At 38.9% G+C, this 20,947-nt stretch overlaps 1 protein-coding gene across 1 annotated transcript; it reads right to left on the bottom strand.

The window, feature by feature from the left end:
- On the bottom strand, window positions 1-17,607 carry IL18R1 (interleukin 18 receptor 1). The gene is made up of 10 exons (XM_010148183.1): window positions 17,559-17,607; window positions 16,257-16,497; window positions 10,202-10,379; window positions 8,687-8,840; window positions 8,128-8,190; window positions 5,710-5,866; window positions 5,394-5,527; window positions 4,271-4,432; window positions 1,959-2,117; window positions 1-401 (listed from the first exon to the last, which is right to left on the bottom strand). The coding sequence occupies exons 1-10, from the start codon at window positions 17,605-17,607 to the stop codon at window positions 1-3; spliced, it is 1,698 nt and encodes a 565-aa protein (XP_010146485.1).
- Between the last annotated feature and the right edge of the window lie 3,340 nt (window positions 17,608-20,947).

The following is a 20,947-nucleotide window of genomic DNA, read 5'->3' as shown; positions in this document are numbered from 1 at the left end:
CTATATGATTGCATTACAGTCACAGCCCTCAGTCCATGGTTCAGCCCTCTCTGAGCCTAGATGAAGATTATTATAGTGCCCTTTGGTGTTCATCCTGTTAGGTTTCGCTGGCATCAGGTACCGAAGGTTCTTCCAAAATCTGGAATTCATGGGAAGAGATTTATCCTTTTTCCACTTCACAACCCTCTTTGATGGTAAAAGAGACAGTGATTCTGGCAAGAAATTGTAGTCATTTATAGGCATGTATTCAATTAATATGATCTTAGTTTTTCTTTCAACTAGGGCTTTATGCAGTCCACTCTCAAGTTCGTACATGGCTCTGTCAGAAACATAGTTCTGGCTCAGTATAATGATTAATCTTCGGCTTTTGTCAATGAATGAATGGATATCATCAACAACCGCTGAAAATTAAAGATAAATTTGTTATTAAACTAAATTGAAAGGATAGGCACTGAATTAACTTATCCTTTAACAATCACACGTTCCCCTTATAAAGTGACAGCATGTAAGCATCCTGTCCCTGTGAAGAGATTAATATGCATTACAGATTAAGAGTCTGTGAAAATGGGTTCAAGTACAACCAAAGCTTGTTCTCTGGAGCAGACAAAATACATATAATCTTCAGCTGTCTGTCAGTAGTCACATGTATAGAAAGTGACGGCAAAATTTATTTCTCTTCCAACCAGTCATCTCTTTGCTCTTTCATAACAGATACCATTGGAATGATTCCACAGAAAGTCATCAACAGCAATCTCTCTCCGAATATTCAGTAACCCTCAGGTTAATCCTTCTTTTACATCACCAGATACCCAAATCTATTGCCAGTAACCCAAGGTTGGGAAAACTAGCATGCAGAAATGAGTTCCAACTGTGTTTTAGATCCAGGACTTTTGTCATGACAAGCAATGAATGAAATCAACTGGTGATACCCTTCAAACACTCAGGCACTAAACAGAATTTTCATGCGCAACTTCCTGTGCTTGTCTCAGCACCATGGGACAAGGTCTACAGTGACCAGAGATCTAGAAAACATGCCTTGTAGGGAAGGGCAAAGCAAACTGTAGGAGTAACCTAAAGAAGAGAAAACGGAGAGGAGAAGGAAGCTGACAAGGGTACTACAACACACCAAAGACTCCTGTAAATAGAAGGAAATGCTCTGTTTTCCATGTTCATAACGGATTAGATGAGAGAAAAGAAAATAAGCTAAAGCTAATGAAAGAATGAGATTTTAATATTTAAGGAGAGAGAATGGAAAAATTGGCTTGGGAGAGTTGTGGCACCTCTCAGGTTAGAAAAATATGTCAGGAATGGATACAAGGAGACAAGATCATGCCTTGTGAAGGAGGCTGACTGACCTTACAGTTTTGTGTTTGTAACAATGAAATCCCATTCCTCAACTAGATCTTTGGACTAAATGGAATCCCCCAGTATCATTTTCCAAGCACCTGCAAAAGGCCATCTATTCATAGGCCATTCAGAGAAACAAAATTCCATGTTCTCAGTTCTATTTTGTTATGGCACCCATTACAACCACAAAATGGTCTTAACAACCACACAAACATACAAGTTACCTGAGCATAACTAGTACTAGAGACACCAGCTGATCTGTGCAGTAAATGCACAGCGTTCATTCATAGGAACCTGCTCTCAGCAAAAGCAGATCAAGAGCACTATTACTGTGAAACACCTAACATATTCTGTATTCTCATCTTTGTCATCTGTTCATCTTGGTTCTGTCTAATTGGAGATATGTATGTGTATAAGTGTATATGAATTCATAAATACATCTATAAAATATGCAAAATGTGTGTATGTGAACTTTGGATGCACATAGTCTAGATTAAATTAAAAAATGTAGCATTTCAATGCATTTCACAGAATTCCTTCTAATTACAGACTTCTGCCTTTCTGTGAACATGATGCATCTATTTAACAACAAGAATATTCAATACACTTACGTCCTCCGGGGGATACATCCCTCTCAAATATACATAACTTGTACCCAAAGTTTTCTTCTAATATCATGGGTAGTATCTTCAAAGCAAATTCTCTCTCTTCTTCAGTAGGAGAAACGCAGTCTTTCAGGTAAGACACAAATGCATCATATTCTTTTCCATCTGGAAAGAAATTGCCAATTGTTGTCTTGTTAGCAACCATTATACAGTATCTGATCCACCATTCTGTTTTTCAGAGTTATTGTCTCAATAGCAAAGCATCTAAAAACTCCTGCTGTTTCCTTTGATACCCTGAACAGTCTTCCAACAAAAAAAAAATCCTAGATCAATTTAAATTTGATACAAAAGTTCCTGATTGCATTTGGCAAATATTTTAAAATAAGATATCCTTTCTACGTTAAAGTGTTTTTCAAAAAAATTAGATTAATTTAAGAAGTTAATGTCACATCTGTGATGATCAAGAAAATAAAGGGAAGCAAAAATGTGTCTGTAACCTGATAAGAATGTTAATTAATTGATAATGCAGATTTCCACATTTATTTTACTCTTTGTCAAAGAGTATCAAGTACTTCTGTAGAATGGATACTGACAAAATAAACCAATTTATTATTTTAAATATATGAGTATACCATGACTGGTCATGTTTTGGGCAATAATTTACAATGAAAAAATCCAAGACCAGTTTGGAGGCCATGTATAACACACAGAGACATTTCTAGTTGAACCTTGACACAGAACAGCTATCTGGATTCATACAGCAGGGTACATAGCTTTGCAATTTGAACTGTATACTTCTTTCCTTACCTTTCTGTATACTTTTCTACAAGCAGTTCATAAGAGAGAGCACAAACTAAAGCCCATGAATCCCTAAACATGCAAAAGCTCTAGGAGTAGAAAATCCATTGCCTAGATTCATAGAATGGTTTGGGTTGGAAGGGACCTTAAAGACCATCCAGTTCCAACCCCCCTGCCATGGGCAGGGACACCTTCCACTAGAACACGTTGCTCAAAGACTCATCCCGCCTGGCCTTGAACACTGGGCATCCACAGCTTCTCTGGGAAACCTGTTCCAGTGCTTCACCACCGCCTCCGTGAAGTTCTTTCTGATATCTAAACCTCCCCACTTTCAATATAAACCCGTTACCCCTTGTCCTGTCACTACAGGCCCTTGTAAAAAGTCCCCCCCAGCTCCCTTGTAGCCCGTTCAGGTACTGGAAGGTGCCATAAGGTCTCCCCGGAGCCTTCTCTTCTCCAGACTGAACAAGCCCAACTCTCTCAGCCTGTCCCCATAGCAGAGGTGCTCCAGCCCTCTGAGCATCTTCGTGGCCTCCTCTGGACTCGCTCCAACCAGTCTATATCCTTCTGATGTTGGGGGCCCCAGACCTGGACTCAGTAAGCCAGGTGTGGTCTCAAAAGAGGAGAGTAGTAGAGGGGGAGAATCACCTCCCTTGACCTTCTGGCCACGCTTCAGACAATCAGTTCCTCCAGGGTGGCCTAGTCCAGGTTCTCAGAGATCCTCCCTGTACGCCAGTGTATGCAGCAATAGCTACCATCAACAGATATAGATAAATAACACTGGCAGGCATAAATGACATCCACCCATTACTGAGAAATCCCCAACGACTGCAGTTTATTCAAGCTATATTCAAATGGATCTAGAGACTAAGGAGGGCTAGGTACATATATACAGCAAGTTTTTCCATCACAATTTTCAGAAAAATTATACCCAGAATTTGGTAACTGTCAGGCTTGCTCCTAATTCAAGGTCACAGCGATGCTGCTTAGTAAGATACAGGTAGTGTGCTGTCCTTTGCTCCTTAGGTGCCTTTAGTGACAAAGCTATAGACATTGCAGTGGCCTCTGCAGTCAAGTAAGCATTTTAACCTTCCCCTCACTGCAGGGCATCAGTGAGGTGAAAACGAATTTCTGTCAATCTCCCTGTCTGACAACTCCAGAATGCCCATCAACTTTACAGACAGATAATTGTAAACTTCTCCACCTTCAACAACTTTTGTGATGAATAATATGGCAGAACAGGGCACATCTGAACAGCATCTAACCACGTCCCTTGCACTACCTGCTCCAGAGGCAGCTTCTTCACTATGTTTATCTGCTGTTACTACCCCAGGTGTATAATAAACTCAATTTAGCACCTGACCATCAGGTTCTCTTTTACATATTCTTTGCTGTTTCTATGCAGAAAACTCCTGGATTTATTTTGCCTCTTCCTCAAAGATGATTGTTTTAAGGAACCTACCAGAAACTATTTTTTAATCAATACATTTATTTCAATGTCAGCATTAGCCAAGTCCTACCTCCAGCAGTGTCGTCTCTTCTGCATATATTCCTGTAAAACAGAACTAAGTCAACTCTAAACATCACACAGACAAACACTGCAGCTACAGTAACACATGGAAATAGTGCAGCAAGGATCATTCCGGTTGTAAATATGTGCACAGGCAGATCTCGGGTGTTCCCTGTAAAACAGAAACCCAGGAAATTATAGCCTTAACCAAGAGTATTATATGACAAGATTACTGTATTCAGTACTGATGGCATCTTAAAATCACCCCAAAAAATCACGATGTTGATGTGATTCCTGTCCTGATAATACTTTAAGCACATACACATGCCATTTGTCCTGAGACAGAGAAGAACATGGGTTACTCTAAAAACAGAAACAACCTGGCAAGCCTGCACACACCCTCCACACACATAAATGAACCATATGTGGGATCGACTGACACTACAGACCCCCATAGATGTACGACATCCCAAATTGGTGGTCACCCACTTCTATGATGAGCTTTTTTCAGATCCTGTATTATTTCCTGTTATTCACTACCTTTCACCCCTCTCTCAGCTCATCCATAACTGCCCTTAGTGTCCCCTTTAATGTTTTTGGCCAATATTCCCCCACCCCATTTCTAGTCTCTTTCAGGCTTTTTTTTTTTCTTAATTATTATTGTTGTCATTGTCTTTTTAGTTCCGAATACAGATTTTAAACCCTTAAATCTTTGTGAAGTCTTTATGAAGGCATTGTCAAGTCATCTTAATTATAGTCTCTATTTCATTCGCTTTATTATATGCATCATCTTTTGACTAGTCTGTTTTCACATATTTCCTCCCAGAAAAGCTTGGAGAGGTCTGAGGGAGATGGAAAACAAGAAGGGAATGCCCATTTGCCATGAATCTCCAGGCTGTCTGGACTGTAAATGTCAAGCATGGTAGATGTCAGCTTTCCATAGCTTTCCTCAGAGCAGGAGGAATCACCCAGCGGGTTGTTAGGTCCAGCACTAGATGGACCAGGGCCTCCATAAGCACACAGGCATATTTGGAGAGACGTGTTCTGAAATTGGTACCCTGACCTCAGGACTGAGAAAGCTGGCATGATTAATAATGACGTATGAGAAGTGTGATTCAGAGATTATACCATACCTTTCTTCAGTTTCACTATTTTTATTTGTGTTCTCTCATCAGCTTGAAACATGCAGGTGAAATCACTATGCATATCCTCATCTGTTACTTTTTTAATCCGTAGTAGCCTTGTGACATATAACTTGCTTCCCAATCTGCAACAAAAAATGGTGTGAGCAATACTATCTGTCCACAAACCTACAACCAGCCGAGAGGCAGATTTTGAGGAAAAGGTTCAAAAATAACCTCAGACTGAGGTTTTACTGAATTTGCAGTTCCACAAAGTGCAGGGCATTATCACATACAAACAAAAGTGATTTATTTTTAGGAAACCTACTGTAATTTTCTTAATTCTTCTTCACATATTGAAGGTTCACCTTCAGGGATACCTGTGCATTTGTTTGCAAACTTTTGATTAATTAACCAGTAGAGGTTGGCATCTTCTCTCATGTAATAACTCAAGAAACCTGTGCAATTGAGTATCTCTTCTTTGCCTAAACAAAGCATAACATGAGAAGATCTAGTTAGAAGCAGCATTCATGTTCACAGTGAAGTAAAATGTCAGCTTTCCCAGCAACGTATCCCGTGAGCTGTGCTCCTTTCTGGGCATCATAGCCCCTGCCTGATGTTTCCGAGGTGTTCCACCTGTACTGGTGGTGGCTTCAGCAACCATGCACAAGGCTCTGTTGCACCCTGTTGCAGTGGTCACTGCTTTCTCTCAGATAAACTGTCACAACCATAAAAGTTTAAATAAGGTAGAGAATCTCAGGCTTTAGAGAATTAAAGGGAGTTGGACTCAATAATCCTTGTGGATCCCTTCCAACTCAAGATATTCTATGATTCTATGAACTAGACTGTGTTCTGCAGGCAGAGAACAGGAAAGGACAATCTATCACCAGTGCCTCAGGGCCAGGTAGAAGTAAGTAACTGGTAAGGGGAAACACAACCAATTGATTATAATAACTAGACCATACCCGATTACTCAATAAAGCCAAAACATGTTAGAGACCCTGCAGAAGTCTCATGGAAGAAATTCTCATCCAGTCACCGCACTTGGAAATGAGCATAATCCTGAATAAGTGAACAAGTCACTTAGTCAGCTACTTTGTACCATTTCAATGCACTAATTGGAACTGACAGGAACCACCCTGTACAGTCCAGATTGTTATAAGAAAGAGCAAAACTAAGAAGACAACTGTACACTTGAGAAAACAAAGGCAGAAAGCCACAGCTCTGAAGTGTGAGATTTGAGGATTTGCAAGGCATTTTATTTTAAACACTGTCATGAGAAGCTTGACCTGAGGCTAGCTGCAACTTTACACTACCATTTCTGGGTATGCCAGCATCATTTCCAGGGAACACATCCAGAATGTTCATTATTAAGCCACATGTTAGTTCTTCTTCAGGCCATCATGAACAAATGCTTCCCAGTAAGCAAGGCCTTCCCAGAAATTCCATAAGGGTGCACATTATAAGCTGACTTTTCAAGGTTTATCAGAGTGGATGTTTCCACTGGAATTGCTTAAGAACCTTTAAAGCACTGAAGCTGAAAATCTGTCCATCATAGATTCGGACTTTAGAAATCCAAATCAGAGTTGCACAGACCTAAACTACTAGTAACATTTACCTTGCAACTCCAGCTTTTTCACCACACACAGGAAATATCAAGGAAATATTACAGAATACCATCTAAACAATGACAAGTTTGAAAGACTATGGACCAAATTTCCAAAATTCCCTTTGCTTCCACCATGCCATCTTTTTGTCACTCAGCACGTAGTTCAATGACCTTAACAAATGATCTTATCGAGGCAGAGAGCGGATGGAAGACAGGTGGTTCATAATCATTTGGTGCTGAACTCTCTACCTCCCAAGGGTTGTGACAAGCACAGTAAGTGGGAAGAACTGTGCAGGAAGGGTGTACTAGGAGGTTGGGAGACATCAGGTGTCATACGATGGGGGTGCAACCACTGGAAAAAGGACCTACAAACTGGTATTTGTAGGAAGGAGAATTAGTATCTAGGGTCCCAGCTGAGCAAATAAGATACACGAATGAGTAACTGAGGAGGTACATATGATTTTTCAGACTTCAAAAGGAAGAACCAGATGGGAAAAACCCTCAGGCACAAAACAGGTAAACTTCTAGTTTTAAAAATTAATTACAGCCCCAATCACAAAATCCTGGATCCTGTCCAACACTGTGTGAAGCCTGTAGACTGTATTATCTAACCTACTCCCACCTAGAAGCACAGTTAAGGTCTCGGCTTTTGACAACATAACCAATTCTTTAAAGTTGGGGCAGATCTGCATGCTCGCATTGCCATGACTGTCAGCCCCCACAATTCTCATTTCCCTGTACAATAATATCCCCAACTGCGCCAGGTATTAAGGGGTTTATTTATTATTGCTGTTTGCTGAACAAACTGGACGTCTTTCACACATTGCTCTGCAGGGTTTGCTGTCTACAGAAGAAAGCCGTGGAGAGATGGTTTATCATCACCACCACTTTCTCGTGCTGGTCACAGCAGCAGCATCAGCCTCTGCCTCTGTAAAAGGGTAAATTTGGTGTACTTATATACCAGTCATGGAATACACTACACAAAACAACCAGGTGTGAGGATGGATCAGATCCTGGAGGGTGCACAGATAATTCTTAGTTTGGTTACAATTAACCAGACCATCAACTATAAAGAGATCAGAACAAAAGCATATATGTGCAGTAGCTACCACAAAGATTCTTGTACTAATTTCATACCTATTTCTGTTTCAATTTCTTCATCGTGTCCAACTATCTCTGAAGTTGCAGCCTCTGGTGCATCTAAAATACAAAGACGTTGCCACTGAAGTAATAGTTTACTTATAGTCTACCACAGTAAAAATGATACATTTGCTTTATTTCTAAAACTAATCACATACATTCCATTTAATTCAAAGAACAATATCTGGATTCTGGCATTACTGAGTAGTTTAAAACACAGCCTGTCCTGTTGAATTTTTTTCACATGCATATATATATACAATGCACAGTATATGATGGTGACGAAGGCTCTTCCCCAAAACTCTTAGTAAGTTTGTGTGACTGGCTTACAGCAGCCAATTTTGGGGAAAAAAAAAATGCAGGGAAAACATACTAAATAAATTTTCCAAAATTAATAATATGTCACATAAACTTCTGGTTTTTATTTTTGAAATTATTGAGAAATAGTTCAGATTATCAGATTTGTACCTATTTATCAAATGAGAACTGCAATTAAAAACCTCCATAGTAAAAAGAACCAAAAAGCATGCTTCAAAATTTTAGAAAGTTTTCTTACCTTCTTCTACTACCAGTTTAATTGTATTTGTGCTGTGGTACATCTTTCCTTCATGACTGATTAAAATTTTACAGGTATATATCCCAGAGTGCTGTGCTGTTAAGGTTTTAAAATCCAGTTCCCGCTCTGTTTCATTTTCATAATTCTTACAGTCCTGCATCAGTAAAGACAGAAAATAGTACTCTCTGGCAAACATATATTCAAAATCTTAAAGATGTGTGTCCATCTCACAGGGTGACAAGAGTTGGACACACATTTGTTTACCCTCCCTATCCCCCAGAACGAACTCTGGTTTGGTTGGGTTTGGTTTGGTTTGGCTTTTTAATTCACGGCACATGCTAAGTGATATGTCCTGTGAAAATGCAGCAGTATTTGGTTCTGGTCTAAATTACCTTAGATGAAGAAGGGAAATGATCATTGCTGGAAATTGTCCAGGGAATGGGCATTTCCTGGATGCATATGCTTACTACCAGGCTCTTGTACAAAAGGCATGTGTGATCATCCCGGTTTTATCTCAGCTTATGGTGCGATAGGAAGGCTTTGAAAACTTTCACCCTATCAAACACCAAAGAATACTTAGGTGTTAGGATGGCTGCTTCATTTGTCTCACACCATAACAGGCATTAAAATACTAGGCATCGGTATACTCAGCTTAGCCATGAGAGAGGTCAGTCCAGGGTATGGGCTTTTACCGAGGAAAACATATCCACCTATGCCCTATCCAACATTGGTCCTATCCTCCCAGGCCCCGAAGGACAAGGAAGCAGGGCTACAGCTCATTCTGACAGGCAGAATCCAGAGGCCCATACTTATGTGACCAAAATCCCTTCCTGAAAGTGATTCAACATGGAATGAACAGTCTGTTACTCCAACCAGGAAACCTGAGAGGAATAAGGAGCATTGGTCAAGGCAAGGAATAAGGGCAGGGTGGAAGAAAGCTATTCAGGGTGCTTCATCTGACAGCTGAGCATAACACCCAACAGCTACAGATGGTCACACAACCATCATCTATGCCCTAACAAAAGCTGGTGGAGAGAAGACTGATGGTTTGCCTAAACTGAACAGAACTGGATCTGTGACACACTTTTTAAAAAACTGTTCAGAAACAGCAAAATTGAAGTTTGCAGTTACTTTACAAGTACATGCCAAGTGCAAAACAAATGTCTTGGCACCTCATTTAATGTCAGGATAATATCTCTATCGGCAAAATAGCAGCTGGATAAACCAGCTGCTGGATAAATCATCAGACAGACATGTGCATCAGATCTTTTACTATTCCAAACTACCAGTTTATTAATAATGTCTGATTACAGGTATATTTTTCCAACAAATCTGAGAGCAGAGAAAAATTTTCTTCTGTGTATCTGTCTAAAGGTTTTTTCCCTAATAACCCGAGGAATTAAAACTTTCCAAGGTTTGTAGATTCTTCTAAAAATTTGGTTTTAATTAATTTTTCCTGCAATTAGATGCTATGGTTGTATAGCCAATGATTTGAGTGACAGTTTCAGTAATTACCTTGTACCATGTTATGCTGTCATTTTCATTGACAGAGAAATAACTACATTTCAGTGAATGACCAGTTCCAGCATTTTTAATTTCTGTAGTTAAATGATTTTTGTTGAAACAGCTGCTTTTATTTCTTTCAAGTACATTCAAGGTCCACTTTTGAATTGTGAAGTTTTCTTTTCCATTGCTATGAAAAATAAAAACAAGCAGAATCAGTTTTAGGAGCTTTTTAAAGGAATGTAGCTTAATGAGTTACACAACAAAACACAAATAAATTCTCTAATCTATCTGTTAAGCAAAAAGTACACATAGAGTGATCTAATTATTTTTATTCCCCTTTATTACTTTTCCACCCCTAAATATGTGTTATTTCCCATAACAAAAGAGATTATCTAAACTAAATCATCTATCAAAAAAGATTTGACAATACAATCATATCTATGAAATATGACGATATATGCTATATTGACGAGAACAAGTATGCAACAATCTGTGGCATCATGCGTAGTTACAATTGAGCATAAAACAGTTCTAGAACCTTGAATCAGCTAGTGATTCTGTAGGTTTAGTCTCCTATGCATTGCTAAGGTTTAAAGCAGTAACTGAAAAATACATTTGTAAAATATGTCAAAAGTAAGATGGGCAACTCTGCTGTTGTTCACAAAGCAATATTATTCACTGTCTGATACTGTGAAGATAGTCACCAGTATTTTGGAAATATTTCTAAACTACACAAGTCTCATGAATAACAGAATCACAGAGTCAAGCATGTCTGCAAAACAAGGCGTTTTGGAATGGATTCATCTCTCTGTCTTGCAGTCCACATTTATCAGAGATCTACAGTAGCTGTCTGGCACAGGTTGACTGAAAGAGCCAGGAACTACCACTTATAAAGTAGAGTCATCATGTCCCATGCAGCCTCTATGAATCATCAGGTCAATATGCTCCAAAAATACCACTTCTGAATATCTAGGAGCTGACCATAGTCATTGAGATATGTACTATGTTCTATCCAAAAAAATCTGCTAAGGAATCAAGTTATAGCTGTGAGTTATTTCATTGCTGAATATGCCCAAATACATTACTACCAAGGGGAAAGAAGCTGGAGGACTTATGGCTTAAACTTGCAAAATTGGCCTAACTTTGGCAAAATTGGGGTTTAAGAGAAAGTCATGTGCTGCTGTAGGTCAGTGGGTGAGATTCCGCAATTGGTGCATAAAGCTCTCATTTTCCACTGAACAAGTAGGGTCTGACAAAACAAAAGCAGCAATCACGGAGCACTTCCCTCCAGTGTCAGTTGTATCTTCACTAATATCTTCGAATCTTTCTGTCTCCAAGAAAAGAAAAAGGAATTGTTCCCAGGAGAACTGAAACTGGTCAAGAATGATTTTGAGAAGGGCTAAGGGGAAAAAGCAGTTCAGATGGAGAACCAAGCCTGATGAGTGTATCTGTTTAAACACCATACTTGACTGACATGCCTTTTAAAGTTACAAGATTCAGAAGAACTATTAGGACATCACTCATATGATGAATTTAGACCAAGTTTTGGCTTGGGGCTTCTTCCCCCAAACAGATGTATTTATGTATTTTTCCCACCTTCTTTGTGTTATACTGTTTTTCAGCCTACACAGGTTCTCCTTACTCACTTGACATGGTCATTACTCATAATTGCAATTGACTATCTAAATCAAAACATAGTGGTTTAGTTTCTTAATCAGTTAACTGTGGTGTCATAAACAGGAAAAACCTTATCAGAACTTTTCCATCAGAGATGTACTCACATGGGTATTCACGGTGGGTGGAGTCCTCACCTATTCTTCAACATCACATTTATACATTTAAATCAGAGCTACTAGTCACAGTCAGCAGTGGGACCACAGTCAGTAGTCATCTCTTTAGAGTGCAGTTTACGTGACCTATTTTATATGTTCGGTTTAGGACAAGATGATCTGTGCCCCAGAAAGGCCACTCTCTCTCCCTGACAATAAAGGTACCTCAGATAAATTCAGATGTAGACATAAACATTAGTTCCAATCAATTCCACAAAGTCTGCGTGTTTCTTTAGGCATCACACTAGTATCTGAATACTGCTGGAGAGGCAATTAGGGATCTAGCCATAAAATACGTATGATGTTACTACCAAGATTCAGCAGATGGAATAAACAGATCAATAAATCCACATGTTCTCCTCACCAATGTCAATCCACAGAGGCTTTCTTCTGTGATGAATTTGGTGAAATCATTTCAACAATTATGAGCATTTCACCCAAGTGGCTCAAGATACTCTACCTGATGAGCCAAAATCTGCAAAGGAGCAGCTCCCTGGAAGGTGACAAAACTATACCTATGCAAACTAAGACAAATTTGGCTTATATAATTTCTAGTTCTCTGCCACACATGATTTGCAACAAAAAAAACATGTATTGTTTAAACTGCTAGTGCCTGAGCTGTTATATTTCTACCCTGGTTTTCACCTGCTGAGATTCTTCAGTGATAATTTCTGGGGAACAAAACCATTTCTGGCTTAATAGCCTTTCAACTATCCCTCCAAAGCCATCAAGAAGGAACAACAAAAACTAACTTGACTCAGGAGAGGGTACAGGGAAGTGAAAGCCCTCAGAGAATATAAAACAAGTTTACTGGACGCAGAGCCAGCTCTAAGTCAAACCTCAGCTATTTCACTGCTACCTGCCAGTGTTAGATCAATACTTCAGTCTACTGCAAGAAACTGTCACTCTGCCTTCCGAACTACAATATTAGCTCTAAGTGTGTGTTCCCACTGATTTCAACTGTTTGAAAATTTTCACCCTATCAAATACATTGAAAAAGTGAGCAGTATTAGGATCTTAAAATGTATCATGTGTTTATCTTGGATGTCTGTACTTTTGGGTTTTTTCAGGAAACTGTAAGTTCCCCCAGTTTCAAGGTCACCAACACAGAGCCACCAGATGACCTGCTTTTCTGTATTCTGTTTTTTTCTTTGATAACCACAGGATATAGGCTATGAAAAAGCATACAAATTAGAAATCCTGCCAAATGTGTGTGACACAGTTTTACTGCTTACCACATCCATTACAAGTGTGTATGAAATCCTTAGGCCTACAGGTCATATATATTAATTTCTGAATTTATACCCTAAGTCTACTATACTAAAAAACACACATGAACACATCTAACACACATATATGCACACTTTAGCATTCTACATTATGGCTCAGCAGGACACTTCTACTGTCACTGGAAAACTTCTGATTCTTCTTTAAGTCAAAAATAAGTGGATAATACACCATAAATATATTTTTACATTACTTTCACCTCTCACTTCTTGCATATTGTCAGTTTTACCATATCAGGTAAAAAAAAAACCCTGAATTTCATGTAGTTTGCAAAATCTGTTAACATGTGTTGTCTTACTTTTCTCAAAAAAATGCAGTGTATTTTTCACTTTGTTCAACAGAACTGCCTAAACAGTTGTAAGCACTCTACAAATCATTTCCCATATAACTTACAAATATTTATCCCTAAATTAAATAGTTGAAAATCAAAAGATAAATAAAAATATACTTAGAATGTCTGCTTTGAAACCCCAAACTTTTACTTATTATAAATGCACTGAAATTAAACGAATTCCCTTCTAATGGTCATTCTTACTAAATCTTAAACCAATCCAGTAGTCCACAATAGCCCACAATTTTTCCCTATCAACAGAGACTATACTAAAAGTCCACTGTCTTTGCAGAAAACTGTTTCTGCAAATAATCTTCTGCATTTGCTGAAATGTAACTGCTCTAATATGCTTGCCAATAGTGAGAACCTTCATATAAACAAACTCCAAGATCCCATTAAAATCCCATGAAAAAAAAAATCCCCTTATGCCTATTGTTCCAGTGGTGAGACCTGTGAAGAGTTCCTGCATGAGGATTGCAAGATTCTGACATATGTCTTCATTCTGATCCTAACAGAAAAATTAGTATCTGTAATGGCTGAACAGAAAGAAACATAGGAAAGAAGAAAAAAGTTTTCTCATAGTGGTCAAAACATACTCTTTTAATTAAGAAACTTTTTCCAAAATAAAAATGTTTTCTTTCAAAACTGAATTTTCAAATGTAATACCATAATATAATCCTAGAAAATGGAACAAAAGCAGAAAATCAAAACTCTAAATTCCAGATGAATTTTTTGATGTAATCAAAACCTTTCTTCTGAGTTTTTTGCTTAAGCAAATCAGCAAATCAAGACATTTCACAAAGGATTCAGAAAACTACTTAATTTAACAAGCTTCATCCTAATAGTTTTACTTAAGGTCATTTCCTGTCATCTCCTTCTTCTATACTTAGAACTGTTTCCTTCAGTTTGAAGTATACATTTTTTTCCATATTCATTTCACAGTTCTTGTAAAATTTCCTGTGCATTTACTGCCATTACTCCAAGTCCTTAAAATAATCACTAAACCACAATGATTGTGAATTAAGGTTGGTGTAATCACAGTTTTCCTCTCTTTCCTTTATTTTATACTCCCTATGACAACCTCCTTCAGTAGCCTGGCAATTCAGGTATGCTCTCCACCTATCCATCCCCATGCCAAGATATGTCAAAGCATGTGTTTTATACTACTGATTAGGTGCTGGCAGTAGTGTCAGTTGTTAGCTTTACTAACTTTTTACCACCATTTTTGGTGAAGTGACCATACATATGACTAATCAAGGCTGTCAATAAAGCCAAAATTTAAAGCCAAGTTCAATCTTGATATGAAAAGTTCAGGTCCATGACAACAGACAAGCCTATGTCAGGTGTTATCTAATGTTAACCCCTACACGCCAAAACCAAGCAGTGGGCTTCACCTGTGCTACTTCAGACACGTATCTGTACTCAATAGTAAACCTCCTTTGCATGACCTTGCACAGCAAAGTGGCCAAACTACCATACTCATCACCCCTGAAGACAAGTCTCTTAAGATTGTGTTCAATATACACAAGAAATTTTTTTCTTAAGCTTTACTTAGTATATGGATAAAAAGTACCCCACAATTAAAAAGTAATGACTTAAAAAAAATATTCTGCTGGTAGACTTTTCATTCACAGTACTTAGCATTTCAGATACCATGACTCAGTACTTCTAAAAATAATATCAGTAAGATGATACACAGAAAAATAAAACAGTTTTCAGCTTCCAAGTTAACTTGGAAGTTAACAATTGAAGTCTTATCTTACAACTGTAAACTATTAAACTCGTGTCCGCAATGTTACTGAAGAAATGTGAAGAGTATTTTTCGGTATCTGTAGCCCCATAACCTTTACAAACCAGGCAAGAAGCTCAAAAATATTACCTGGAAAACAGCACAAGTCATTGCATGAAAAATAGTCTGCTTAAAATTAATTATTTCTTCATTTGTAAATGCTGAATTACAGTTTTGGTAGAAGTTAGTCGTAAGAACTCTATGCAGCATAAACCTTTGATTTAGTCCTTCAGTCTTCCACAGCTGTCTAATGACAATTACCACCAAATGACTGATGCCTGCTCTTATTTCTCCTTTTGACTCATGACATTCTACAGGAGTAAGAGATCAAATCCAATGATTTCAATTGTTCTTTGAACAGCTCCAAGCATGTAAAGGTTTGCACAGAAGCCAGAGTCCAGACATGGCACTCTTTTTATCACTTCACACTTGGCAGGCCTCATAGCGTGAGATCCACTCAACACAGCAAGGAAGAACGAGTCTGGTGAAGACGACAAGCAAATGCTTCCTTTTACTTGGCAGTGGACAGAAGGGTTGCCTATCACTCATTTTGCTTAGGTAATTAATCACAAACCAGCAGAAATGCTACCTGCCTTATCAGAAGGTTGACACAACCTTTAAAAGGCTGCATCTGCCTATAGCTATTTGTAAATATTATAGGTCTGCCTGAGTGCCTGAAATTATGTGGAAAATGACACCATGGTTAATACAGTTCCCTGCGCCTCCTTTGTACAGATGCCACTAGCCACACAAAGCAAGACAAAGAAACCAGCTTCTTCATAGACAAGTGCAAAGGCAAGATGTTCACTCACCGGCCTGTGTACCCACCTGTGAGTGACAGAGTAATTACCAGAGTCACTGAGTTCAGCTGGCCAGAACTCCAGAAAATTCATTTGGGAAACAATTCTGTGTGTTTCTTTTATCAGTTGCTGCTTTCCAGCATTTTCTTTGTACCAATTTATTTTGTATGGTTCTTCCTGAAAATGTTCTTGCATTGACTCAAGATAACAAAGGAAAAAGTATTCCCCTTCCAGCACATCAATGGAGGTACGAAAAGGACACAGCTTCTCTTCAGAGAAAGAGGAAAAAGATACATTAGGAAGCCAACTACTACTTTCAGAAAATTACATTAGCTTGACTTTAAAGTGATTTGCTGTGCCACTCGTCTTTTTTAAGTGACTTCCCATCAGCATAGTGGTTTGGCATTATTTATTCATTCCAGCAATATTTCCTTCAGTCTAACTCAGCTTTCCAAGTCTTTATTCTACCTCACCCAAGCAAAACCAGAAGGCAAAGGAGGGCAAAAAAAGGACATTTCCCCAAGATTCTTTCACATGGGTCAAACAGTGTCAGAATCAACTGCACAAAATTTGCAGAATCTGGCCTCACCCTACAGTAAAAGAGCTGCCACAAATGGAAGGGAAAAGGAGAAATTATTACATATGGTTTGAGTTCACAAACATGACTAATCCTCAGAACTCGTCAACTGCCATAAAAGCAGAGCACCTATGAATGAACATTTGCATTTTCTTGTCTTCTTAATTAAAAGTAAATCATTGTGTGGCTAGATTTCTTTAAAAAATCCAGGTATCTTTAGAAAAAATACCTTGAAATGCGATTATGTGTGTAAAATTCAGTCTCAAGGTCTGCTTTTCCAATCAAATTTCCCGAAGGTACCTTTGTTTACAGAAGTCATAAAAATATAGAAAAGGGACCACGGTCTAGTATTAATAGTCAGGAATAAAAGAAGCCTTTGGTCACTATATTTCCTGAGATTCTCAGAGATTATTGTTCTTTAGCAACTACTGCGACCGTATTTCTGAATGGCACCAGAAGCAGCAGAATCATTCTCTTCCTTGCCACGGGTTTTCATACTGCCAAGCTCTCATACAACATCACGTGTCTCCAGGTAGCACCTCTGCTCTTTTTACTTCATAGTTTTGGTATTTTGGACGAGACTTCCCAGGTCTGTACCAAACACAATCTTTTGTATCTAAGAACTTTTAAGATTTAGCTCTTAGTTACAAGAAAATGCAAAACTTTCCCCACTCTAAGCAACCATCAAGAAGACGCCACGTATTCAGCAAATATTTTGAAGGTTCTACCATTGAAATGAGGATTTATACTTACCAGTGGCAGATTTAATTATAAACATGAAAAAAAAAATCATCAGAGTCATTTTCTTGAGTTAATTCTCACTTCTTCTCCGGAAAAAAAAGGAAACCAAATTGTTCTTGCTTGTACTGAAAGCCTAAGAAAAAGAGATTCACAGTCCATCAGAAGTGCGGTAAAACAGACTCCTTTGAGAACGTGAGCAGAGTAACTATTGCCTGGTACTGAAGAGGGCTTTCCAAACGGAAAGTTACACAATTCTATCGTAACAGCTATTTTCACATATCAGGTAATGTATCCAGTTTTTTTCTTGGCAAGTTTATTTTAAATTCAGAAAGCCCTGCGGGGTTTTCTTCCTCATTTCTTTTTTTGTCCACTAAGTGTATTTCACTTCTCTGATTAAACTGACAATCTTACAGAAGCACTCAAACATGGATCCCAAGCCAGCAGATGCCTACCATGGGATAGAAGAGTGGTTTTTCCTCCACAAAGAGTATAAACTCTGCGAGCCTGCACCTTACAGAAACAGCCGGTAGAAACGCCCCTTGCCTTCACTGAGAACAGCACAGTGTTGGCAGATGGGACATCTCGGTGGCTAATTTTGAGCCTTTTGGGAAACAATGAGAACTAGCATTTTTTTATACAATTTTGTCTACAGAACCAATAAGCACCAGCTCAGAGTGTTAATGTTTCCAGTGAGGGGGAGGAGATGGAGAAGTTCCTATTCAAGGGCTTATTACGCGGTCAATTGTGCTTTCAAAGGCAAATGGAAAACCCGACTACATAATACCAGCATGGAGTGTCTTCTCTGAGATTTCTCAGAGTAGCAGGTTAACTGACAACCAAAGGCAGAGCCAGTCCTAAGAGCGTGCCTCAGTTTTGCTTACAAAACAGACAGGTTAGGTGTACAATAAGCTCAGTTCAACCCCTGCAGCCGAGACAGACAACCTTGCTCAGTCACTGACCTGGACATGCATGGACAAATGAGACACGCACGCAAGAGAGACATTTCACAGAGAGATGCCGAAAGAAATCTCAGTAGCATTCTGTTTCTTTGGGTTTAGTACCCAAACCTCTTGCAGTTTGAGAAAGCACATACTTACTGCTCTAAGACACCTCCCTGAGAGTCACAATCCAAAACTTCCCATGCTCTAAAGCAGCCAGAGGCATGAAGCTACTGCATTTCCAGCCATATTCCCGAATGACATCAAACTGTGTAGCTGCCCTCCCACTCTTACCGTTCCACCCCATTCGTTGCAAGCATGCCATCATCCCATAAATCACTGTAAGGGGATTAAAGAACTGTTTCACATCCCCTTTTTCAAAGTAAATGGTAAACAGATCCAGATTTCGAAAGCAACTAGAAGAAGTTGTGTGCTGAGTACCGCAACAAGCAACTTTAAAGGGCCATGCAGTAAACTCCTCAGACCTGGTTCCAGTTCCCTTCTACACATGGAGATTCGAACTGCTACACTTTGCAAGGAAAAAAGGGCCTCTTTTTCTACTTTCATTTCTTGAATTTACTTTCCATTTTTCACCCTATCAAGCCCAGAAGAAATACAGCGGTTACAGACAATGAAACTGTGATCCACCACATCAAGATAAAATCATTTATCACTAGATTTTTAATTATAAATCCCATTCTTTGTTGGCACATCACATCTGCACACAATGAAAGTTTTAATGAATGCAGAGCAGAGCCCTTCACTCTTTTAACAGGGGATTACAGAACACAGCATAATGCAAGCCACTTAGTGATAACCAGGTTTGAGATTAGTGGCTATTTACAAGCAAAGTACAGGTCCTTAATCTTCCTCTCGCATTGCTGTTGGACCTGATCGATTTGTCTGAAATTCTTCTACTCCAGGCTCACAGTATTGACATCTGATCCTTATGGTTTGCATACTTTTCAACGAAACACTACGAGGGTGGAAAAAAACAGGGGGGAAAAAAGCCTTTGATGAAACTCCACTAATATAAAGAGATTCCTCAAGGAACAGAATAAGATTTTTAATTTTCAGAAAAAACTGAGAGATATTTAAAAGTAAAGGCAAAGATCCTCTGCCTAATAAGGGAGAACAGAAATACTCCATGGGCAAAATGCTAATACAATAGTGGGGAATGAAAAAAAAGTATTAAAAAAGGTTGTCTGTAAACCCCAAAGTGACATCAGCTTTAAACATGTTTTTCAAATTTCATACATGCTTAAAGCCATAGATAGAATTTTAATAATAAAAAATAGTTCTTAAAAATCACTGTGCCATTGTGAAGCCAACAAAATCTTTTTTAAAAATGAAGGTTTAAGTTCTGTAAAGTGCATTAATGATATCTCATGACATAGACAGCTGTGTGTTTAAGCATCGCCATAATTATTCCCCATTTTCTTATAATCATCAGAATATTTTGGAATGAAAGGGGGCTGATACATCGAAGGGATTTTCAATTTTGGTCAAGTAACTCGTTTTGATCAACAGTTTTGAAGACCTAAATTTGGTCCCAAAGGGTTGTGACTTCCTTTTTCTAAAACCAACATATTCTTCTGAAGGTCAGACTGAACAAATATTTTGGGATCAAGGGAGGAAAGCACCGATCTTCCCTCTTTAAGGATGGCTTCTTGTGGAATTTAAGTCTTTCTCAAGTGCCATGATTCACGTAGGATTCATAAAGGAAACAGAAGGATCTAACAAACAGTTCCCTTAACCATACTAGGTCTAATCTCCATTTTGCCAGGGTTGTTACTAGTTAAAATGAAAACCCATCTTCATTTCAAACAACACAGGTGAAGTTGGATACTCACTGTGCAAGCCTTGCCAGGTGGAAAGCAGACGCAGAGGTAGTCTTCCAGACTCCAGAGTTACAACTTGCACTTGTCCATCTTCTGAACCTAATCCATCACATACTCTCCAGTAAGCGAGTCGACATATAGACAGTTCAGTCTGAAAAACCTCATGAAAAGGAGAGAGTGGAATTTTTCGCTTCATGAACAGTTGACTGCAGGGAGCAAAACAGAAAAGGTAGATGTGAAAAATTCATCTTTACTAGCATTAATGGAAAGGTAAGGGTAAATTACCAATATTCACTTTTTTAAACGTGGCATTGGAGGGCTGATACACAAACGTTTTAGGCATCATCTTTTGCTGCTACCGTCTACAATAGCACGAAAGGAGCCTGTACCCAGGTGTGAGGGAAAGGGCCGGGACAGCCCGCGGGGGGCGACTTTGCAGGGCCAGAGAGGGGCTGTGTCTTGGGATAAGCCCTTTCCAGAGCTCAATTATTTATGACATCTCTGTAATAAGAAACAAGCGTATCATGGGGCCAGGGAGAGAGTCGGAGAGAGGGTGCCCGAGCCAGGCAGCTGCGGGGCAGCGGGGCGCAGCGCCGCGGGCAGGGGAAGCGCGGCCGGGGAA

This window comes from Eurypyga helias, unplaced genomic scaffold (assembly GCF_000690775.1).
Source record: "Eurypyga helias isolate BGI_N326 unplaced genomic scaffold, ASM69077v1 scaffold10560, whole genome shotgun sequence".
NCBI lineage: Eukaryota > Metazoa > Chordata > Aves > Eurypygiformes > Eurypygidae > Eurypyga > Eurypyga helias.
This window is presented reverse-complemented; position numbering and strand designations above follow the sequence as displayed.

What these genes read in the sequence shown, in the direction of transcription:
- IL18R1 (XM_010148183.1), bottom strand. Translation starts at nt 17,607, where the DNA reads ATGACTCTGATGATTTTTTTTTTCATGTTTATAATTAAATCTGCCACT. An exon ending in TAAACTGGTAGTAGAAGAAG is followed by an intron (nt 8,191 to 8,686) that starts GTAAGAAAACTT and finishes TTTGTATTTTAG; the next exon opens with ATGCACCAGAGGCTGCAACT. An exon ending in AGAAATTGAAACAGAAATAG is followed by an intron (nt 5,867 to 8,127) that starts GTATGAAATTAG and finishes TGCTTTGTTTAG; the next exon opens with GCAAAGAAGAGATACTCAAT.